The 21,179-nt window shown below is 39.7% G+C and overlaps 1 protein-coding gene across 5 annotated transcripts in view; it reads right to left on the bottom strand.

Annotated features, from left to right (window-relative positions):
- CASK (calcium/calmodulin dependent serine protein kinase) overlaps positions 1 to 21,179 on the bottom strand; it is a 133,919-nt gene that overhangs the window by 77,234 nt on the left and 35,506 nt on the right. For all 5 annotated transcript variants that reach the window (XM_035116666.2, XM_035116665.2, XM_035116664.2 and 2 more), the window contains 3 exons: positions 10,082 to 10,187; positions 7,975 to 8,052; positions 494 to 566 (listed from right to left, as the gene is read on the bottom strand). In XM_035116666.2, the coding sequence (XP_034972557.1) occupies positions 494 to 566; positions 7,975 to 8,052; positions 10,082 to 10,187 (257 nt within the window). The remainder of the gene's footprint in view (positions 1 to 493; positions 567 to 7,974; positions 8,053 to 10,081; positions 10,188 to 21,179) is intronic.

A 21,179-nucleotide genomic window follows, 5' to 3' on the forward strand; every position in this document is an offset into this window, starting at 1 on the left:
AAGCACTATGTTTTTATGAAACATTAATAATACATATCATTAAGGGTCTACAGAGCCCAACTGGACTCTCCTGTGCATTGAACCTGCATTCAACTGGAACAATAAATAACAGATGCTATGGAAACAAATGAATTTAATACATAGCCTGTGGAACTTATGTTCTAGCTTCTATTTTAAAGAATGTGGCTGTGGAGATAAATACAGCAGCAACGTATTTTAAAGGATCATAAATTCAAGGCCAAAAAGTGTGGGATGTGTGTGTGTGTGTGTGTGAATGCATAAACAATTTGCTAATGTTACAATTTTCAGTATTTTGGTAGTTGCACCAAAGATTCTGGAAGTCCCAGTTGCTACCGTAACAGGCGCTTTGCCTTACCTTCCAAGAATGGGTTAAACTACATGGCAACAAAGAAAAAGGCAGATAATATAAATGCCACACTTTACTGTTAACACAGTAAAGGGTAAATATTTTTGTGATGTTAATATGACTTACCTTCACATCTCTGTGAATTATGTTATTATCATGACAATAGCGTAGTGCTTCCAGTATCTGTCTCATGTAATGACTGCAAAATCAAAATATAAATAAAATTATTATAGCTTTACAAATATAGCATAGGAATTGTGCTCAGGTTGTTTTTGAGACCATTTTAAGGCCCAAGGCTGCAATCTTATACAGTGGTACCTCTGGTTACGAAATTAATTCGTTCCGGAGGTCCATTCTTAAGCTGAAACCGATCTTATCCTGAGGCGCGCTTTCACTAATGGGGCCTCCAGTGTGCAATTTCCGTTCACATCCTGGGGCAAAGTTCACAACCAGGAGCAGCTACTTCCGGGTTAGTGGAGCACGTAACCTGAAGCATTCATAACCAGAGGTACCACTGTATACACTTTGCTAGGAATAAGCTCTGTTGGATACAGTAAGTGTTACATTTGAGTAAACCTAGGATTTCACATTTAGTCCCTAGAAAGAGCAGACAACCTCCCTCTGTCAGCCAAATGATGATCAATTGACAAGGAGATGGAGAAAAAAGGGGTGTCTTGCTGGGTGTCATCCTGCAATCAACCACAGAGATGATTTATAGACTTCTGCTGCCCTCCTGAACTTGTGGATTAGTGCACAAAATATCCAAATCCAGTGGTTCATTTCCTAGTTTCCCTCCATAGCAGCCCTTTGTGCATGCAGTATCTACTATTGCTAGATTGGATCAAGCACTAGCATATGATGTATGCAACATGCAAATATTAGCTGCATTTGGACTTCACACTAAGCTGTGGTTTAGCGAGACACCTGCTTCCAGGCTCACACCTTATTTTTAACTATCAAAGCTAATATACTTCCTCTCCATAACACTGTCCAGTTCTTTATTAAAATCAACTCAACTAGTGGTCATCACTACGTCTTATGGAAATCAATTCCCTGTTAATTATGCACCATGTGAGAAAACTTTTCTCTGTCATGAAAGTAACATATGTATGTGGATATATATATATGAATGATTAATCCTAGGGTTTTAAGGGAGGAATAATATTTGTTTATTCTTACCAGATTACCCACAATTTAATAACTCTTTATTTTGCCCCCTCTTAGTTGCCTTTTCCAAACTATGTAAAGCAGTTTTGGACACAGAGGAGTCAAAATTACAGTGTTCAAATGTGAGTTCATTTCACTGGAAATCTTGAACTGAAGGATGGAATAGAAATGTTTTAAATGAAGAAACAAAATGTTTATCTTTTAGGAATTCCTAACATTGAATTTGCCTTTTGTCTGCTCCAATAGTAAAATGTCCAATGAGCGCTCCACCAATCACCCCAAAATTGTTTCTTAAGTAAACTGTAGTCTCCTTGAGGCAGAGAACTGTATTATGTTATTTTGCAAAGCATCATACACAGTGATGATGCTATGCTGTTGATAATTATCATAATCTTAATCTTCCAACTCTCCTAGTTTTGACTGTTGGATTTAGCTGGTTTTTAAATGCTAATCTGTTGAAGTCTTATTATATTAGACTGTATAAATTTGAATTGATAGTGTAACATGTTCATTTTTTGTAACTACTTTAGGAGGCTGTATACATGAAAGGTGGCATATAAATGTTTAATAACATTTCCCTTAGGGACTAGTACTCACCTATACAATCACACATGTTCATTCTGAAGCAACAATGGTATTTAAATTCATCCCTGTTATTTTCCCCATGCTGCAATTTACTTTGCCCAGTGGATGGCACTCTTCTACTCTATACTAAACTAATGCCAAAATAATTGTTACTACATACAGAATGCTGTGAAAAACCTGGATTTTTAAAGATTTGCAGATTAACATGTACTTCTGAAAAACTATGTTTTATGAAACGGCTACCTTTTATTCAAAACAGAGCTGAAAACGTAATAGTGAATAAAAAGACCCAAAATTTATTCCATGTATACACGCTAGTTTTCAGTTTGCTTATTATTTACTAAACTTGTACACCTTTCACCCAACAAGGGTTTAAAGACTGTTTATAGCGAAATAAAAACAAATTAAAAGCAATCCAGTTAAAGCCAATAAACAAAACACCACACAATATAAAAATCAACAGAACACAGCGGCAATTATGGAACATAAGACAGCAACTGAACTATCAAGTGTCTCAGCCTGCCTACAGGACTCCAAAAGAGCCAAAAAGCACATCTTGTGGAAGAACTTTCCTCTATTTGAGGGATCAGCTTGAGGGAAACCTGATCCTTCATTTTGTTGCTACATCTAAATTGACCAGGTGTCAGCAACGTTTTCCGGCTGTGGGCTGGATCATTCCCATGGACAATCATCCGTGGGCCGGACATGCACATGCGCATGCCCGGAAGCCGAAAATCGTGCCTGCACAAAAGTGATTTTTGGGGTCTGGGCATGCGCAGAAACGGTTTCTGGCATCTGTGCATGTGCAGCTGCCATTTCCGGCACCACTCAGCGAGTCCCGGTTTAGCGCAGTGCGCGGGGGACTTGCCGAGCGGGCGGCTCGCTGACTGGGTTGCTCATGGGCTGGATAAATGGCCTCCGTGGGCCAGATCCGGCCCATATGGGCTGGAGGTTGCCAACCTCTGAAATTGACTCACTTAAACTTTGAATCCTCACAGAAAAACGAAGCAGTAGGACCATTAACAGCTTCAACTGATGAATGTGGATCCCATCTGACTATATGGGTTGTATGTCCAGAACAATCACATGGTAGTGTTGCAGCAGCTGGTGGAACCAAGCAATTTCAGTGCAATGTCCATGTTTGCTTTACACTGCCTCATAAAACAGATATTGCTTGATTCCTGAAATAATTTACATGCAGGTAAGCAATACAAGGTGGAATAACTCTTCAAAGCAAACTTTGGTGGGGTGCATTTCCCCATTTTCAGGGAAGAACTCACATTCATATCACCCTGCACACACTTTAAGACTGACAATGGGGGCTCATTGCACGTGCCTGCCTCCAACATGGACAGGACCTTATCTGTAGTGGTCCCATGTCTCTGGAATGCATTACCAACTGTTGTTGTTGTTTAGTCGTTTAGTCGTGTCCGACTCTTCGTGACCCCATGGACCATAGCACGCCAGGCACTCCTGTCTTGCACTGCCTCCCGCAATTTGGTCAAACTCATGTTCGTAGCTTCGAGAACACTGTCCAACCATCTTGTCCTCTGTCGTCCCCTTCTCCTAGTGCCCTCAATCTTTCCCAACATCAGGGTCTTTTCCAAGGATTCTTCTCTTCTCATGAGGTGGCCAAAGTACCGTGTTTCTCATATTATAAGACATGTCTTATATTTATTTTTTCCTCAAAAAAACACACTATGGCTTATTTTCAAGGGATGTCTTATTTTTTTCCTCCTCCTCCTGCCGCAGCCGGCATTGCTGCTGCTCCTATCACTATGTCTTATTTTCGGGGTATGGCTTATATTCCTTGAATGCTTAAAAATCCTGCTATGGCTTATTTTATGGGGATGCCTTAAAATATGAGAAACAGGGTATTGGAGCCTCAGCTTCACGATCTGTCCTTCCAGGGAGCACTCAGGGCTGATTTCCTTCAGAATGGATAGGTTTGATCTTCTTGCAGTCCATGGGACTCTCAAGAGTCTCCTCCAGCACCATAATTCAAAAGCATCAATTCTTCGGCGATCAGCCTTATTTATGGTCCAGCTCTCACTTCCATACATCACCACTGGGAAAACCATAGCTTTAACTATACGGACCTTTGTCGGCAAGGTGATGTCTCTGCTTTTTAAGATGCTGTCTAGGTTTGTCATTGCTTTTCTCCCAAGAAGCAGGCGTCTTTTAATTTCGTGACTGCTGTCACCATCTGCAGTGATCAAGGAGCCCAAGAAAGTAAAATCTCTCACTGTCTCCATTTCTTCCCCTTCTATTTGCCAGGAGGTGATGGGACCAGTGGCCATGATCTTGGTTTTTTTGATGTTGAGCTTCAGACCATATTTTGCGCTCTCCTCTTTCACCCTCATTAAAAGGTTCTTTAATTCCTCCTCGCTTTCTGCCATCAAGGTTGTGTCATCTGCATATCTGAGGTTGTTGATATTTCTTCCGGCAATCTTAATTCCGGCTTGGGATTCATCTAGTCCAGCCTTTCGCATGATGAATTCTGCATATAAGTTAAATAAGCAGGGAGACAATATACAACCTTGTCGTACTCCTTTCCCAATTTTGAACCAATCAGTTGTTCCATATCCAGTTCTAACTGTAGCTTCTTGTCCCACATAGAGATTTCTCAGGAGACAGATGAGGTGATCAGGCACTCCCATTTCTTTAAGAACTTGCCATAGTTTGCTGTGGTCGACACAGTCAAAGGCTTTTGCATAGTCAATGAAGCAGAAGTAGACGTTTTTCTGGAACTCTCTAGCTTTCTCCATAATCCAGCGCATGTTTGCTATTTGGTCTCTGGTTCCTCTGCCCTTTCGAAATCCAGCTTGCACTTCTGGGAGTTCTCGGTCCACATACTGCCTAAGCCTGCCTTGTAGAATTTTAAGCATAACCTTGCTAGCGTGTGAAATGAGCGCAATTGTGCGGTAGTTGGAGCATTCTTTGGCACTGCCCTTCTTTGGAATTGGGATGTAGACTGATCTTCTCCAATCCTCTGGCCATTGCTGAGTTTTCCAAACTTGCTGGCATATTGGGTGTAGCACCTTAACAGCATCATCTTTTAAAATTTTAAATAGTTCAGCTGGAATATCATCACTTCCACTGGCCTTGTTATTAGCAGTGCTTTCTAAGGCCCATTTGACTTCACTCTCCACTACACTTCCAACTACATTACCAACTACACTTCAGCATTACCAACTACACTTCAGCAAACACCATTCCTTCAGGTACTTGGGAAAGCACAAAAAAACCAACTTGCTTTTGTTGGATTTTTCTTTTATTCTCCTGTTTACAATCTTGTTGAATGCTTTATTTTGCATTTTAGTATTTGGACTGGAAGTTCACTGTCTTATTTGCTGGCTTCTATTGACCGTTTAAATGTTAGATTTGTAGCATATTATACTTTAATTGTAAGACACCTTGAGAGGGCTTTGCCCTCAAAGGGAATATACAGTATTAATACAGTGGTACCTTGCTAGACGAATGCCTCACAAGACGAAAAACTTGCAAAACGAAAGCGTTTTGCGATTTCAATGGAGACTCGCAAGACGAAGTTTCCTATGACATGCTTCACAAGACTATTTTTTACCGTCCCATAGGGTGCCTCGCAAGACGAAATCCCCCCCGTCTTGCGAGGCACCCTATGGGAAACCGCACTTCAATGCGTTCCTATGGGAGCTGCTTCGCAAAACCAATTTTTCGCTATACGAAGAGACTCGTGGGACGAATTAAATTCGTCTAGCAAGGCACCACTGTATATGGGTTGTATTGGAGCTATATTAAAAAATAACTAAAATTTTCTTACACTTAAGTATTCCTTAGTTACCTACACATCAAGCTTACACCATAATGCCAATTTTAAAGCAACAAGCTCCTTAAGAAAACTCCTACTCTGACCAACCTGAAAAATCACGTCCATGCTTTTGGTTTGCCTTGCTTCACTAGGCAGGTAGAACAGAAAAGCACCAATCAAAAACAGCAATTATATTCTCCTCAAACCTGTTCTAAGAATCTTCCACAAAATCTACAATCACAAGAAAACTCTATTTCTCCTAAGATCATTGCACCCCATTTTGTCCATTCATTTTATTCACCTCCCCCCATTAAACTCATTGCCATCCTTTGCTATACTATCAAATGCACCCAAACCATTTTTCAGACACACTAGATTTCATCCTTGAGTATATTAAACTACCCTTTCCCTGCCTCTCCCTTCTATCACCATAAACTCTGTGTCCTTGAAAGCTCTCTGCAACATTTTATGATCTATCATCTATCAATCCTTACTCATATACTTTTTGGCTTGAAAATATTCCCAATGTCAGACATCCTCAACTCTTGAAATGCTAGATAATTAAACTTTATAAAGGGTAAATAATTCTGGGAAATATAGCCACTGAAGATGAAAAGATTCTACCTATGACCTACAAATGTGTAAAAAGAGTGAGAGAAAAAACTCCTCAGACGTTTGTGTTGCTTTCTAAAGCACATGCACACACAGAGGTAGTTTAGAAATTTGGAATACGAAGTTAGTGGGATTTCATTCAGCTGGCTCAACCAGAAGAGTTAAGCAATACAACTTCTTCATTCAATACAGTCATAGAATTATCTGCCTCACATGTAATGCTTTGCCATGGTTTAGTGTTACAAAGATGAGCTGCCATGAGACTAAGGTTTATGCTGCTCCTTGTTGTGATGGTGCCAGGGGCTTCTACTTCCATTTAAAATTAACCAGAATTTAAGATAACACCCCAATCCCAAACTGTGGTTCATGAAGTATGCTTTGGAGCTGGCTTCCTTTCACTAACCATAGTTAAATTTAACTGTAATTGGGTTTGAACACCATGAAAACGAAAGCTTCTGAACTCCTTCCTGGAGGAGGACGACAAGAGAGTGAACAAGCTCACGAGGCTAGCTGTTGCACCTTGTCATAATGCTAATGCAAATGCAGCCATTATGTTTTTTGGGTATTGGTTTACATGACTTTAAGAGGGGAGAGCAAATTCATGGGGATCTTTCAACATTAGCTTATGAGAGCAGCTGACATGGTGACACCAGTCACCAGTGTCCCTGCTGATTACCAGGATGGTTCAGAGGTGAGGCTGGGTCTGCATGGGCACACCAGCACAGCCAATCTGGTGCTCTTACCAGTGAACTGTATAGCCCTGACTTATACACCACCCTGACCCTGCCCAGTCTTGGGAAGCAGCAGCAACACTGCTGTCAAAGGGGAAGTTCTGTGGCACCATTCCACCCACTCTTTAGTTTAATGCAGTGTTCCTCTAAATACCAGTTGTCACAGGACAGGCAGGCAGGACTATGCCAACTTCCTAAAAACATCTGACCAGTCACTATTGGAAACAGGATGCTGAAGCAGGCAGACCACTGGCCTAATCTAGCAGGGTTCTTATGTTCTTAATTTACATTTGCTGAATTTTGGCTGGACCAGGGCCTTTTATTCTTTTACTATTTTTAATTTAAAAAGAAGTATGATTGACAACATATTGCCAGCAGCAGCATGAGATAGCTGAGCAGTATAAATTGCTGAGACAGCACTGGTACAAAAACATTTTGTTCCACACCGACTAGCAAAAATGTAAATTAATCCCATTGGAAGTTCGAAATCATGCCAACCACCCTTTGGATGTTTAATCCAAATGCATTTTAGTCCACTTTCATACTTTAACATGCATGAAGTTGCTTATAAAAACATACACTATACGTGCAGTATTTGTGTGTGTACACACACACACACACACACACACACACACACATGTTGGATATTTAAGCATCTAATATTAGTCATTTATGCCCCCCTCCATTCTCCTCAACGATTTAATTAAAATAAGAATACATACCTGGCTACTGCTTCACTGTACACAAAGCCAGCATCTGCTCTCTTTACAATTTCAAAGCAGAGGTCTGCACCATCCATACTGCAGGTTAAAAAAGTAAGAAAAATGTGATTGTAGAACAGGAAGTAGAAATGTAATAATGATAATGCTCCAATTTTACACTTTCAAAAGTATTCTAAAAATGTCACACATTACACTAACCAAAATGTAAGACACGAAATTTTTATTTTAAATGACTAACAATATTTGAAGTCTTAACCATCTTTCTTATTGCAAGTTCAGCGCAGCTCAAAACGTAATAAGAGTTGTGAAGAATGGTCTCAAACACGAACAGCTATCAGTATTACAAGATGCTTATGGGTACAGCCGGAAACAAAGTTAATTAAAATATGTAAAGAATCGCAACAAAGCAGTGTCAGGAAGAGACAATCTATAGAAGCAGAAAGGAAGGAGAGAGGAAGAGGGGTGCTTAACCCATTTCCAACTTGTCACTTTCCCACTGCAACTCTCCCTTACCAGCTGGGATTCCAAACCTGTTTATGCAACAAAGTCTGTAACCAAGAAGGGAAGAGGTAGGGTGAAGAAGCAGTTGTAAGCAAAAGGTGGTTAGGTAACATCTCATTTCCTACACTCTTTTTCTGCCAAATGTGGAAATTCATAATATGATTTATTTATTTATTAGAAAATTTGCTGTTGTGGTAATTGTATCTGGAATGACAATTTACTTTTAAAAAAGACAGTTTTATCTTGAAATCTCAAACACTGCATGCTACTACTTTACATACCAAACAAAACATTTACACCACAGTATCTGTTTGGAACATGGTGATGTAAAAAAATTATTGCCAGTAGATGGAGACAAACTCCTAACTAAATGATGTGTCATTTAGTTTAACCAGCCACATGAGAATTCTTAAAGTGCTTCACAAAAATAAGAAAATGCACTTTTACAATGTGTCTAAGGACCAGACACCGTAATAGGATTTTAATATTTCCCTTTTCGTTCTCCTTCCTCATAGATGTCTGATCAGGGTAAGAAAAAGTAAGCAACTGCTAGTGGAACTGTAATTATAATAACTGGATTAAAAAATTCATGCTTTAATAGCATTTAACATTACACAGTAAATCATTGCCTGGTATATGATGACAATCCATTAAATTTAAAAAAATGTTAAGGAAAGTAACTGTGCAATGCCCAATCTGCATTAAAGTAAAGAAATACTACTATCTGCATGAGTCTTTTAAATAAATAATTATATATTAATATATAACCCTGTCATGCTGGCCACATGACCCGGAAGCTGTCTGCGGACAAATGCCGGCTCCCTCGGCCTATAGAGCGAGATGAGTGCCACAACCCCAGTCGGACACGACTGGACCTGATGGTCAGGGGCCCCTTTACCTAATATATAACCCTAAATAAATATATTGTCTGGAATCCAAATACTATGTGAGTGATAACCATTTCCAAGCATGCTGGCTATAGGAGAACTAGATGCTTCAAGATTTCATCATGCATAGCTTCTAAGGTTCTCTCAGGTGATTCTTCTACAAGCATTAAAGGATACATAAAAGCATGTGCATATAAGCAACACAACACATTATAATTTTACGTTGTGAAACATCCAGAGATCTATGGGGGTACAGGGAGGTATACAAATTTAATAAAGCAAGCAAACATTTGCGATCCCATCCCCTCAGAAAGATCCAACTAAGACAAGCATGTTTATGTCCTACTAATTTAGAAAGGAGTTTATCATGTGCTTAGTTTTCTTGTGTTAACATCCACAAGACATGCTCTAATTTGGCTGGACCTTTCTTATGTAGTAAACATTAAGGTTTTGCTTTGTTAGAATGTGTGTATTACAATTATAGTTCAGTATATTAATGAAGTTTCATTTTTTCATGATACTTTTTATTATATATAGCACATGAAGCTTGGAAGGAACTGTTTGCAACTATTTAAATCCAATTTAAAAATTATGAAAGAAGGTTAACTACCCACCTAATCTAACATGTTAGCCCATTTTGCTTAGTTTTAAGTGCATGCTTGGCCATGTGAGCAAAACATATGAAGAGTGTGTATGTAATATATAAATGTAAAACTTACAATTCAAAAACCATATATAGCATTCCATCGGAACTGTAGGTTTCCAAAAGTTCAACAATATGAGGGTGCTTCAACATGTGACAGATACTGGCTTCTCTTTTCAGATCTGTTGAGAGACAGTCAACAGTATAATTTGTACTGATAACAGAACACACACAAATGATGCACAACCATTTGAATACTTAACACCAAGGTACTGGATTAATTTCTGAATCATTTTTAAGAGTTTAAATAGGTTTGACATGTTGAACTCTCTCCTTTTGGCTGCAGTATTAATGCAATCTTATATACATATACTGTGTATATATAGGTACAAAATCAAGATGATTAATCAGACACAGTAAAGAACCCTGCAAATATAAATGAAAGAAAGCCGAGTGTTTTCAAACTCATGTGCAGTTATAAAATTATGCAACAGTCTACATGCACTTCCTAGAGAAGTTGTGAGCCTAATTCTACTATAAACACCAACTTGCTTCAGCACTTGTAGTGCTTACAAGCTGGAGAAACAAACCATGCCATGATCAGAGACTGGTTTACTGGCTTACACAGTGCTTTGTGGTTGGTTGGTCTTTAAACTTGTATGTAATATATTTCCACATCCAAGTCAATCATTGGACTCCTCAGACTAAGACCATTCAAAGTACTTGCACACCCTGAAGACCATAATGCAGGGGTGGGGAACCTTGGGCCTGGGAGACCAGATGCTGTCTGCCAGGTCTCTCTATCTTCATGAACAGCATGTCAATTAGCATTGCCAATGTCCAAGCAATGCAAGGACATTTAACATATGTGTGAAAAGATCTTCAAAGGTTATGTAAACACCTGAATCTCATCATGAGGATCCTAACCAATCAGTTCCAGGCCTGGCAGAGTGCACGTCCTTAGAAAGCAACAGGCATATGAATAGGACACCGTCAAGTAGGTTGCAGAGTGTAGTTCTTTTCAAATTACAAATGGACAGCCACAATCACAAACCTAGTACACACTGTCACCCTGCTCCAATGGCTAAACCTATCTAGCAGTCACTTCCAACAACCTCTGCCTCCAATGTTCCTGCAGAACTGACATTTTGAAAATATATGCATCAGACACTTCCCGTTAAGTGGTAAGTTCATCAAATGCATGTTGAGGCTAAGTAAACTGTCAGTTCCTGTATGCATTTTCATGTGTACCCAACTAGCCATTCATGTGCACTATCTTTCTATCATAGTATGGGATCCGGTGCTCCCTACAATCCTCAGACCTACTAGTTTCCCTCGCATAATGGGGAAGGCTACCTATATTGAATATATATGACCCTGCAACCTGGACCATAAGTCTAAGTGTCTGAGTCACAAAAAGGGGGGCAGTGAGCCCAGACCACTAGTTATTGCATTACAATTCTTCAATTGCCAAGATGCCTGGATGCAGAAGCAGGTTTTGTAACATAGAAGTGTGGGCTCTCAGTTTCAGCTCCAGGAGGTCAATTTGGGAACAGGATGGTGTTACAAGCAAGGCAGTACTATACTAGGCATCCCCGGTTGCTGAGGGCAACAGGACATGGGTCCATAGATGACTGCTACTGGCAAATGAAGAATTACCCCTCCAAGGTGCCTGTTTTATAGACAAGCCTTCCAAAGCTGCAGTCAATCTGCTTGCTTCCTCCGAAAAGCTTGTGCTAGACAAAGACATGTGTCCACACAACACAATATTTTTTTGGTAGCACCAAAATCATGTAATACTTTGTGAAGTTTGACTGGCACAGCAATGAGTGGTACAATGAGTGGTACAGGAAAGACTGAGCTACTGCCTGAAAATTCTCCATATCTGCTTAGCCATCCAACAGCTTGCAGTTGTCCCTATGTTGGCCTAAAGGTGATTTACTAGGTTAAAACCTGCTACTTGTCCTTTGAATTACACCTTGACTATGATTTCAGCAAACCAGACCTGTCACCAAGCACAGGAATCAGACTTCATTAGCAATTCTAAGTCAAATCAAGGAAGATTAAAGGAAACAAAAAACAAAACAAAAAAAGCCTTTCATACTGTATGAATTACATTTTGCAAGCTTGATTTCAAATCATTTTCTATATAGCAGAAGTACATTCCATGTAACTGTGCCTTGGTAGTAAACATTATTTCACAGGAGATAATTCTAAGAAGAATCGGATTTTTTAAATCCCATCAACCTGAAATCCAAACAATAGCTAATTGTAGGAAAAAATGTTTCCAAGAGCCAAACATTTCTGAAATTAACTTATCTCTGTTCTAAAGGAGCATGATAAAGACAACATTTTTTATTTTATTGCATGTCCTACATTAAGAACCACTGAATGAACTGATCTCCATCTTCTGGAAAAGCAGGATCAGGGATTTTTAAATCACTGTTCTGTATATTCTGAGAGGAAAATAACTAGTTTCAGTTAACAAGCAGACACAATGGGAAATATTTTCACACAGCTGATTTCTCAGCATGCATAAAGAACACTGTGGTAAGTAAAAAAGACATTCCTCTTGCCTTGAATAAAGCACAAAGCTACACATATTGAAGTATTTAATGACAGACAATTAATTCTCCTCTCCATCACAGGGACATTTAGCAGCAGGCCATTGTTAAGGTGGCACAAGTATCCATTCCTGCCCCCCCTTTTAATATTTTTTCCTCCCCCCCCCCTTTGCTACAGAGCACCTGGACACATTGCAAACTGCACTGCTGGTGAGACCCCAGTTGTCTACCATCTTTATTTGGGGAGGGCCCATTCCAACATATTGGGCCCAGAAAACCCTGTTGGCACACTACAAATCAGAGTAAGTCCCAACAGCAGGAGCCAGAGTGTGCTGTTCACCGCCTCACTGAAATCCTAAATGTACCGTACATCTGGCACCTAACATCATGCCTAACAGCAGAAAGCAAGCTTCCATTCTATAGCACATCAACTGACTGGCAGTAAAGTCCAAACTTCAGGTGGTTTAAAGTACCATACAGCTCTCTTTGCAAGTCCTGCATAGTGCTTTAAAGTCCCTACTTCGGGACTTCAAAGCATCCAATTACCTAATGTCATTGTGAAGTCAAGTGGTTGACAGGGAGGCAACCCTGCCTACTTGTCAAATTTGGCCCATGAGACTAAGATCTGATGATGATCTAGTCCAGAGTGGTCCAGCCCAATAGTCCTTTTTTTTACAGTCCTTGGAAGCCATTCAGAAGAGAAGAAGCTGTGAGGTGTGAGTGAGTCCCTGTCTTTCCAAACAACCAAATGCCTCTGCTGCCACCCCCACCTTAGAGAACCAGGGGATGGCGCATTTCTCTAGTGGTTAAGAGCGGTAGACTCATAATCTGGGGAACCGGGTTCGTGTCTCCGCTCCTCCACATGCAGCTGCTGGGTGACCTTGGGCCAGTCACACTTCTTTGAAGTCTCTCAGCCCCACCCACCTCACAGAGTGTTTGTTGTGGGGGAGGAAGGGAAAGGAGAATGTTAGCCGCTTTGAGACTCTTTCGGGTAGTGATAAAGCAGGATATCAAATTCTTCTTCTTCTTCTTCTTCTTCTTCTTCTTCTTCTTCTTCTTCTTCTTCTTCTTCTTCTTCTTCTGAAGTAAGACCCATTGGAATAAATAGGACTTACTCTTGAGTAACTGCACATAAGTTCAATAAGTAACCTTTACGACCAGGATGGGGAATCTATGGTCCTCCAAATATTGTTGGCCTGCCATCCCTATCTATTGGCTGTGCTTATTGTGGATGATGGGAGGTTGAGGTCAGCAGCATCTGGAGGGCCACAGATGGGTGGATGAGGGAAGAGGGTGGGTTGCTGGCTGCACTGTCCCATAACATCCTTGTGGGGTGGGGTGTGTGTGTATGAGTGAAGTTAACAGCAGTGGCAGTGGTTGGTTCTCCTTCTGCTCCTTCCTCCCAGCCTTCCCATAATGCTCGTATGTTCTGTGGTGGCACCAGTGGTCCTGTGAGGAGGAGAGGGCGGGGAGGCAGTGCATAGCCTTCTAAAATAATTTGTGCATTAAATTTTGTTTAATAAATAAGTACATTAAATGTATTAATTGGGTATATTAAATAATATGAACTATATTGTGAACACTTTAATTTACGATAATGAAATTTAATTTGGTGTGTGGCCCACAGGTTCTGTACTGAAGTAGTCTTGCATTTTCACTTGGTCTGAGAGGCTGGACCACTCAGATCTAGTCCATGGAGCAGAAAAGGTTCTTTAATGTGGTCTAGTTTGTATGTGCTGTATTCAATATAGGGCTTAAAATATTGTTCTGCTGTGCAAAGGGAAATCCTTCCACTGACAGAATCATCTCCTCCCCTCCCTCTTTCTGTGCCCCCTACATCTGTTCTGGGGATTCCCCAAACCCCCCTGAGCATATTTGGGGGTGAGCATGAGGGAAGAGGAGAAGTGTCTTGCTATTTTGAACACCACACTATTTTCTGATAAACTGAAGATTATTTTATAGGATTAAGATGCTGTCAGAATCAGCTGGCATGATTTGCACAGGATAGATAGGCAATTCAAAGCATTTAAAGGCTGACATGCCATAGCATGCACACACAGAGAAGTGTGCTTGAGGACAATGATTGTATGATTTGTTGGCCTTAAAAGATACTGTAGTTTCTTTTTAGGCAATTGCTAGAATTTAACAAGTAAGGCATATGAGTGGGGGAAACAGGAGCATAGGTCTTTACATAATTAGACACCCTTTTGCATAGAGAATTCTACAAATATAACGTCTGACTCACCACACCCTACTAATAACAAAAGGCCAAATTACTGAGCAGTGCATTTTTACTCAGAGCTAATCAAAGCCTTTCAGAAGCAAAGATGGACAATAAAATAGCTAGAAATTTCAACTCCAAGACATAGGTTACTTCAAAATACAGTGGAAAAGAGCTATTTTGTAAAGGAACACAACCACAAGAGAACAATAAAAATAAGAGGTACTATTCAGACAAAAGTACAGCATGTTTAATTCTGACTCAAATAGAATCAAACTAAAAATCTGCTCAATTGGATTGTGCCCAAGGATATTTAAAATTTCACTGCTGAAGTTTCACAGATATTCACTTATCTGAGGGAAGGGGGAAGAATAAACGTCCAGATTTGGAAATAAAATATTACTTTTCATAACATAGCAATCCAATTCATCTGACTGAGTGGACATATTTTTAAAAGGAGAGGAGATGATTTTGTGCATCAAGAGTATGATAATCAGTCTCCCCCCTACCTGCTTGAGTTCCTCATTACAGCTGACTCTAAAGACCACCCTACAACTACAAACGTATAGGAAAATACCAGGTGCAATTTCTTTAGCGCAAAGCTATCTGACCAAGCGAGGTAGTAGTTGTTAATTTCTACGAAACATTAATGCTCTTAGGCACAATATGGTAAAGCAGTTTTAAGTTCAGATTCTAGTTCAAGCGTCCTCCCAGAGACCACTGAATTAGGCTTTAAAGTTTTTAAAACTCTGGAGCATTTAAGTCGTAAACTGGGGACGTACTTTAAAAAAAATGCTTGTGTATAAAGATACTGCATTCATGGATTAAAGCTAAAAGATAGAAAGACTAATAGTTCCATGTACCCAGAGGGAACTTTAGATTCATTCCTTAAACAGGTGCTCCTGTTTTTCCCTTTCTTCATTCACCAAAGGACACTTTCAAAACCAAAAGCATGGCATGGGGCTTGGGCTTCATTAAAAACAACAACACCAAACGAAAAACCAAAGAGTGAAAAAAGCTCTACTGGGCATACAATTTTCACTCAGCTAACTGACTATTAATTTCACTTTGCAGGTGTGACACTTGCAGTTTAACCATTATCTATACTGTACAGAGATCATAATTCAGATTAAATCAAGAGGTTGTATTTGACACAGAATCTTTCAGCGTTTTACAGCAACTTTTCACAGAGCTCTTAAATTAAACGAAACTTCTAATTCACTTAATACTTAATATTCAACTGCACCAATTAATGATATGTTTCTACTTTATGAACCATTTTTAGGTGACAAGCATCACTATGCCTGATTCTTCAGAGTGGGCATACTCATTCATTCATTTGTTTATTACAGTTATAGACCAGCTCCAGAGTGAGCATAATCTAGTTCACCAAAAGGACAGCGCCTGCACATGGAGGGATCTCCATGGGACTTAATTGGGACCATGTTTTCGCACACACTGATGATGCACACACAGGAAGTCTGTCTTTGTTTCCCACATTCCTATCCAGCCTCCCTCTCTAGAAGGTTTACAGAGGTCTTTCATTGCTCATAATGCACATACGAATCACCCATACACTTAGCTAAAGAAACATGTTCTATGATAATCCCTCCATGTGCATGGATCAAGCCCAGTACTGTTTATAACTACTGTAAACCACTGAGCCTCTTGGGCTTGCCGATCAGAAGGTTGGCGGTTTGAATCCCTGCGTCGGGGTGAGCTCCCATTGCTCGGTCCCTGCTCCTGCCATCCTACTGTAGCAGTCCGAAAGCACGCCAAGAAGTGCAAGTAGATAAATAGGTGACGGGAAGGTAAACGGCGTTTCTGTGCACTGCTCTGGTTATGGTGTTCCGTTGCGCCAGAAGCAGCTTGGTCATGCTGGCCACATGACCCCAAAAAACTGTCTGCGGACAAACGCCGGCTCTCCCCGGCCTGTAAAGCGAGATGAGCACTGCAACCCCAGAGTCATCTGCGACTGGACTTAACTGTCAGGGGTCCTTTACCTTTACCTTTACCCTAAGACTGTAAGGTATGACTATGCAAGCTTTTCTGTTTCCTTCAACATCCTAGATGTGTGACAGAAAAGGGGTTTGTCATACAAAATTGGTCCAGGTTGGTTTTTTTTCCAAAAACACACCCACAAAGCTTAGATTTGAGAAATCAGCCAAACAAACCATTATCCTATGCAGACATTTAATTAAGTGCAAATTTCTCACTCCTTTCATGTACATATTTAGCCATTCCCTGAATATCATCTCTAGTTCCTATTCCTAGACAAGGTCTTGAAGTTAATTTATATTTGCGTTTATCGTTCACACCTTCAATGAGTTACTGCCACCATTGCTACAGTGTAATGTATTCATAAAAACCTTATTGCCAACATGCTCAGTATTTTATCTTACTTTACTGCCACTATGGTTGCTTTTATCACTTGACCAGCATATATTACTTACTGTTACCACCTCTATAAAAATTAGTACTACAATCTTATTGTAATTGTAAAATAATATAGTTGAGCATTTCCTGAATTTGAAATCAATATTTAACACCAGTGGTTCTTAAACTTTTTTTCTGGGCCACACTTTCAAAATAAAAATTTGCTCACACCACACTGATGTTTTATTAGTAAGAAATACATTGGAAAACAAAAAGAAACAACTCCTAGAAGTACTTGATTTATAACATAAAACACAACTACTTTATAATATGATCATGGGGCATCCAGAAAGTATAAAGCAATGCAGCTACACGAGAAAATGAATCATTCCCCAAATATAAGCAAGCCTCTAATATATGTGCCTTAAGTATGTATACAAACTTAATGAGAAGTGTGGGCTTGCTTTTGCCAAGTAATCTCATTTATATCAGGTCTAATTTGAGACAGACAAACTCTCATCAACATTAAGAAACCATTCTCTTTTCTGCTCTTTCATATTTGTCAGAGTTGAAAATCCCTGTTCACAACAGTATGGCGTGGAGAACTGTAGAAGAAAAGCCAAAGCTCTTGAAGAGAGACATGGATACTGTTTCTGGTTGTACAGTATATCCCAAAATAATTATTTCGATACTGTACTATGCTATACTACACGGAAATGTCCTGGAATAAATGAACCATGCTTCCTCAAGTTCTACAACTTCCACTCACTTCCACTCACTTTGTGTCCAGGCAATAGTCACAGTTCCCCCTGTGCACATCGACATTAATTCTTCCTAACCACTTCCCCATCCCCTTTTGTTCACATATGGCAATCACTGCACTTTGTCAACACCTGAACATGTATCTTTTCCCGTTTCCTTCTCACTCTGTCTCCACAAATTGATTAGCAATCAATTCTTTCTATTACAATTCTTTCTGGACTGTTTTACCTCAATTCTGTTGCAATTCTTTCTATTACAATTCTTTCTGGACTGTTTTACCTCCTTCCAAATGTCATTGGTAAAAGGAACATGGTTCTTTAAATGGTCGTGTTGATAACATTATAAAGACCAGTTGGTTGCTAGGCATTCTTTGGATTTATCAGCATGGCATGCACAGTGGGTACTTATCAGAGTTGCAATAACGGCAAGAGATGTGGGGAGAAAAGAGTACTGTATTGGTGTGATGGTTGAAATTGTCACAGTAACTGAAACATGCTTTCAAAGTGATTTTCTCCTCTAAAACCTATGGGTAAGACATTTGAGGGGATTTGTCACAAGTGGTCACAGATGCTCAAGACCAGTCTACTGACAATCCCCTGTCTACTCAGCTGCCTAGGCTAGCAAAGATGTTGAAAAGGTGGTTGTGGGTGCACTGAGATATTTGTATATGTGAATCATTTTTTTTTATACTACAGTATCTGAAAGCTTAATTTTTTAAACCCCAAATAGTATCAGTATACTTTTATATTACACAAACAATACTAATACTCTAACTGATTCTGTCATCACATATACATATAATACCCAGTAGATTCTGCTACTTCCTGGAACACTGAGAAAGTGTCAATGGACTGTATTTGAAGTGATAAATTACAACACTACCAAGACTGATGACACAGAACCAAATACCATGAATACTAATATTTGCTTCAATAGAATTTTGCATATACTAGATTTGCTAGTTGTCAGAATTCATTACAAGGCATTTAATACAATTTTTGTTCCATTACAAGATACCTGCATTACATGGACACTTTGATAATTTCCCTCCTCTCGTTTATGTGTTATGCATATATGGAAAGTGACTGCTTCACCATTGAGAAGGATCAATGAAATAATACTCATTTTCCCCCATGAAGCATCAATTTCGTAGGTAATTATATTTTAAAAGCAAAAAGCAAAAACCTATTAGGCCTTTTTATTTTTCAAAATGTGATGGGGGATATGATTTATACCACAATCATTAACAGCAACAGCATTGTGAATCTGAATGAGATTGATTCTGTGCACATTTACTTTGAATTAAGTTCTAGTAGAATTAGGAGAACTTCTGAGAAAACATTATTATGGCCAGCCTCTAAGATTCCTCTTGCTAAAGGACATTATTTAATATTTGTTCATCTGTATTCTCATAATAGGCATAAAATCAAATGTAGTACTTGATGATTAAAAACGGTAGGCTATTTATATTTAAGTCTCTAAAAACATTCTTCATTCCGAGGCAGTATGATGTACCGTAGTCAGAGAGCTGGACTAAGACTTGAGAGACCAGGGTTCCAATTTCCACTGAGTGACCTTGAGCTAGTCACTAACTCTCAGCCTGACCTACCTCACAAAGTTATTGTGATGATAAAATGGAGAGAGGGGGAATGCTGTGTGCTGCCTTGACTTCTGTGGGATATAAATGTAATACATAAATTAAGAACGCTTGTTGCTAGTAATATTTCATAAACCATTGTCCAGTTTAGGAGCTTCTCTCATCTTCTTTGCTTCCACTATTGCTTCTGTGTTTCTAGTGGAGAAGCAGAAGCATCTTTGTTACTGTCCACTGTTGCTTCCTTAGTAGAAAGGGGGGGGGCATGTGAATGAACATGGATATGAATGCCTGGTATGTGATTAAAGAACAATGGCTGTGCATGAACATAGCTGTATGTGTTGGAGCAGACAGATAAACAAAATAAAGTTATGTATGTGGGCACATGTAGTTTTGAAGTGAAGTCTTCTGTCTGTCAAAATTAGCAATGCCCTAGTTCAAAAGAAGTGCTCCCCAACCGTGACTTAAAGCTAGAATAATTTAAGAAGATGACCACCTCTCCTCTTATCACTGACCAAAATTAATCACTGATTACATGGGCAGTTTTTACGTTCTCCTGTTTTGTGATTCCTGCTATCTCCATAAAATCAGAAGACTGGGAAGCGGTCTCAGAAAAAGGTGCCAAAATGTGATACTTGACCTTGAGAGATGCATCCTCATAAGTAATTCAAATAAGGCAGGAAATGGGTGTGGATGGAAAGCAACATAATTAAAAGGCAGAGGAAGGAGCTCTATAGCTCTGCCTGCTCTGAACACATGCACTAGGAATCACTGAGTTGGAAGGGGTGTTGGATGTAATCAAGTCTGAAATCCTGCTTAGTGAAGGAACTATAATGCAGGCTGCAACTACAACATCCCTGTTAGGTGGCAATCTAGCCTATGCTTAAATACCTCAAGCAATTGAGAGCCCACCACTTCCTGAGGCAATCTGCTCAATAGCTGAGCAACTTGTACTGTTAAGGAAGTTTTCCTATTGTTTTGCTGAAAATTATTTGCCTGCAATTTGATTCTAGTCCTGCACTCTTGAGCAATGGAAAACAAGTGCACTCCATTTTCTGCACAACAGCTCATCAAATATTTGAAGACAGCTAATAATGTTAGCCAAAAGGAAAGGGTAGCCAGCATGGTGTCCTCCAGATGTTTTGAACTACAATGCCCACCATTCTCTACCATTGACCATGCTGACTGGAGCTCATGAGAGCTGAAGTCCAAAATATTTGGAGGGCATCATGTTGGCTACCCTTTGGGAACAGATAAGGCATGAAGGCACGCACCCAATGGCACAACTTCACACTGCTCGACCTTGTACAAACAATTTCTCTCCAATTAAAATCAATTGAAGGAGAAACTTACAAATATCGCCACTTCCACAGTGGCAACTCATGTTGCCATTAATGTGCACAGGAATGGTGTATCTCAGTACCTTTTCACAGCTCACCACCAGTATATGTGAATGCGACACAGAAAGATGACAGTAGGGCATGTGACATAGGGCTACATCCCTCTGGATCCATGTCATGTACACATAGATCTCACAAGGGTGACAGGAACTATTTGTAAGAAAAGGGAGCACTTTGCATAAAACAACCTTTCTTCAAAACACAGATAGGAATGTAAGCAATTTGCTAAAACTTACTAGATCTCTAACCAGTACCTT

Source organism: Zootoca vivipara, chromosome 4 (genome assembly GCF_963506605.1).
Source record: "Zootoca vivipara chromosome 4, rZooViv1.1, whole genome shotgun sequence".
Taxonomy (NCBI): domain Eukaryota; kingdom Metazoa; phylum Chordata; class Lepidosauria; order Squamata; family Lacertidae; genus Zootoca; species Zootoca vivipara.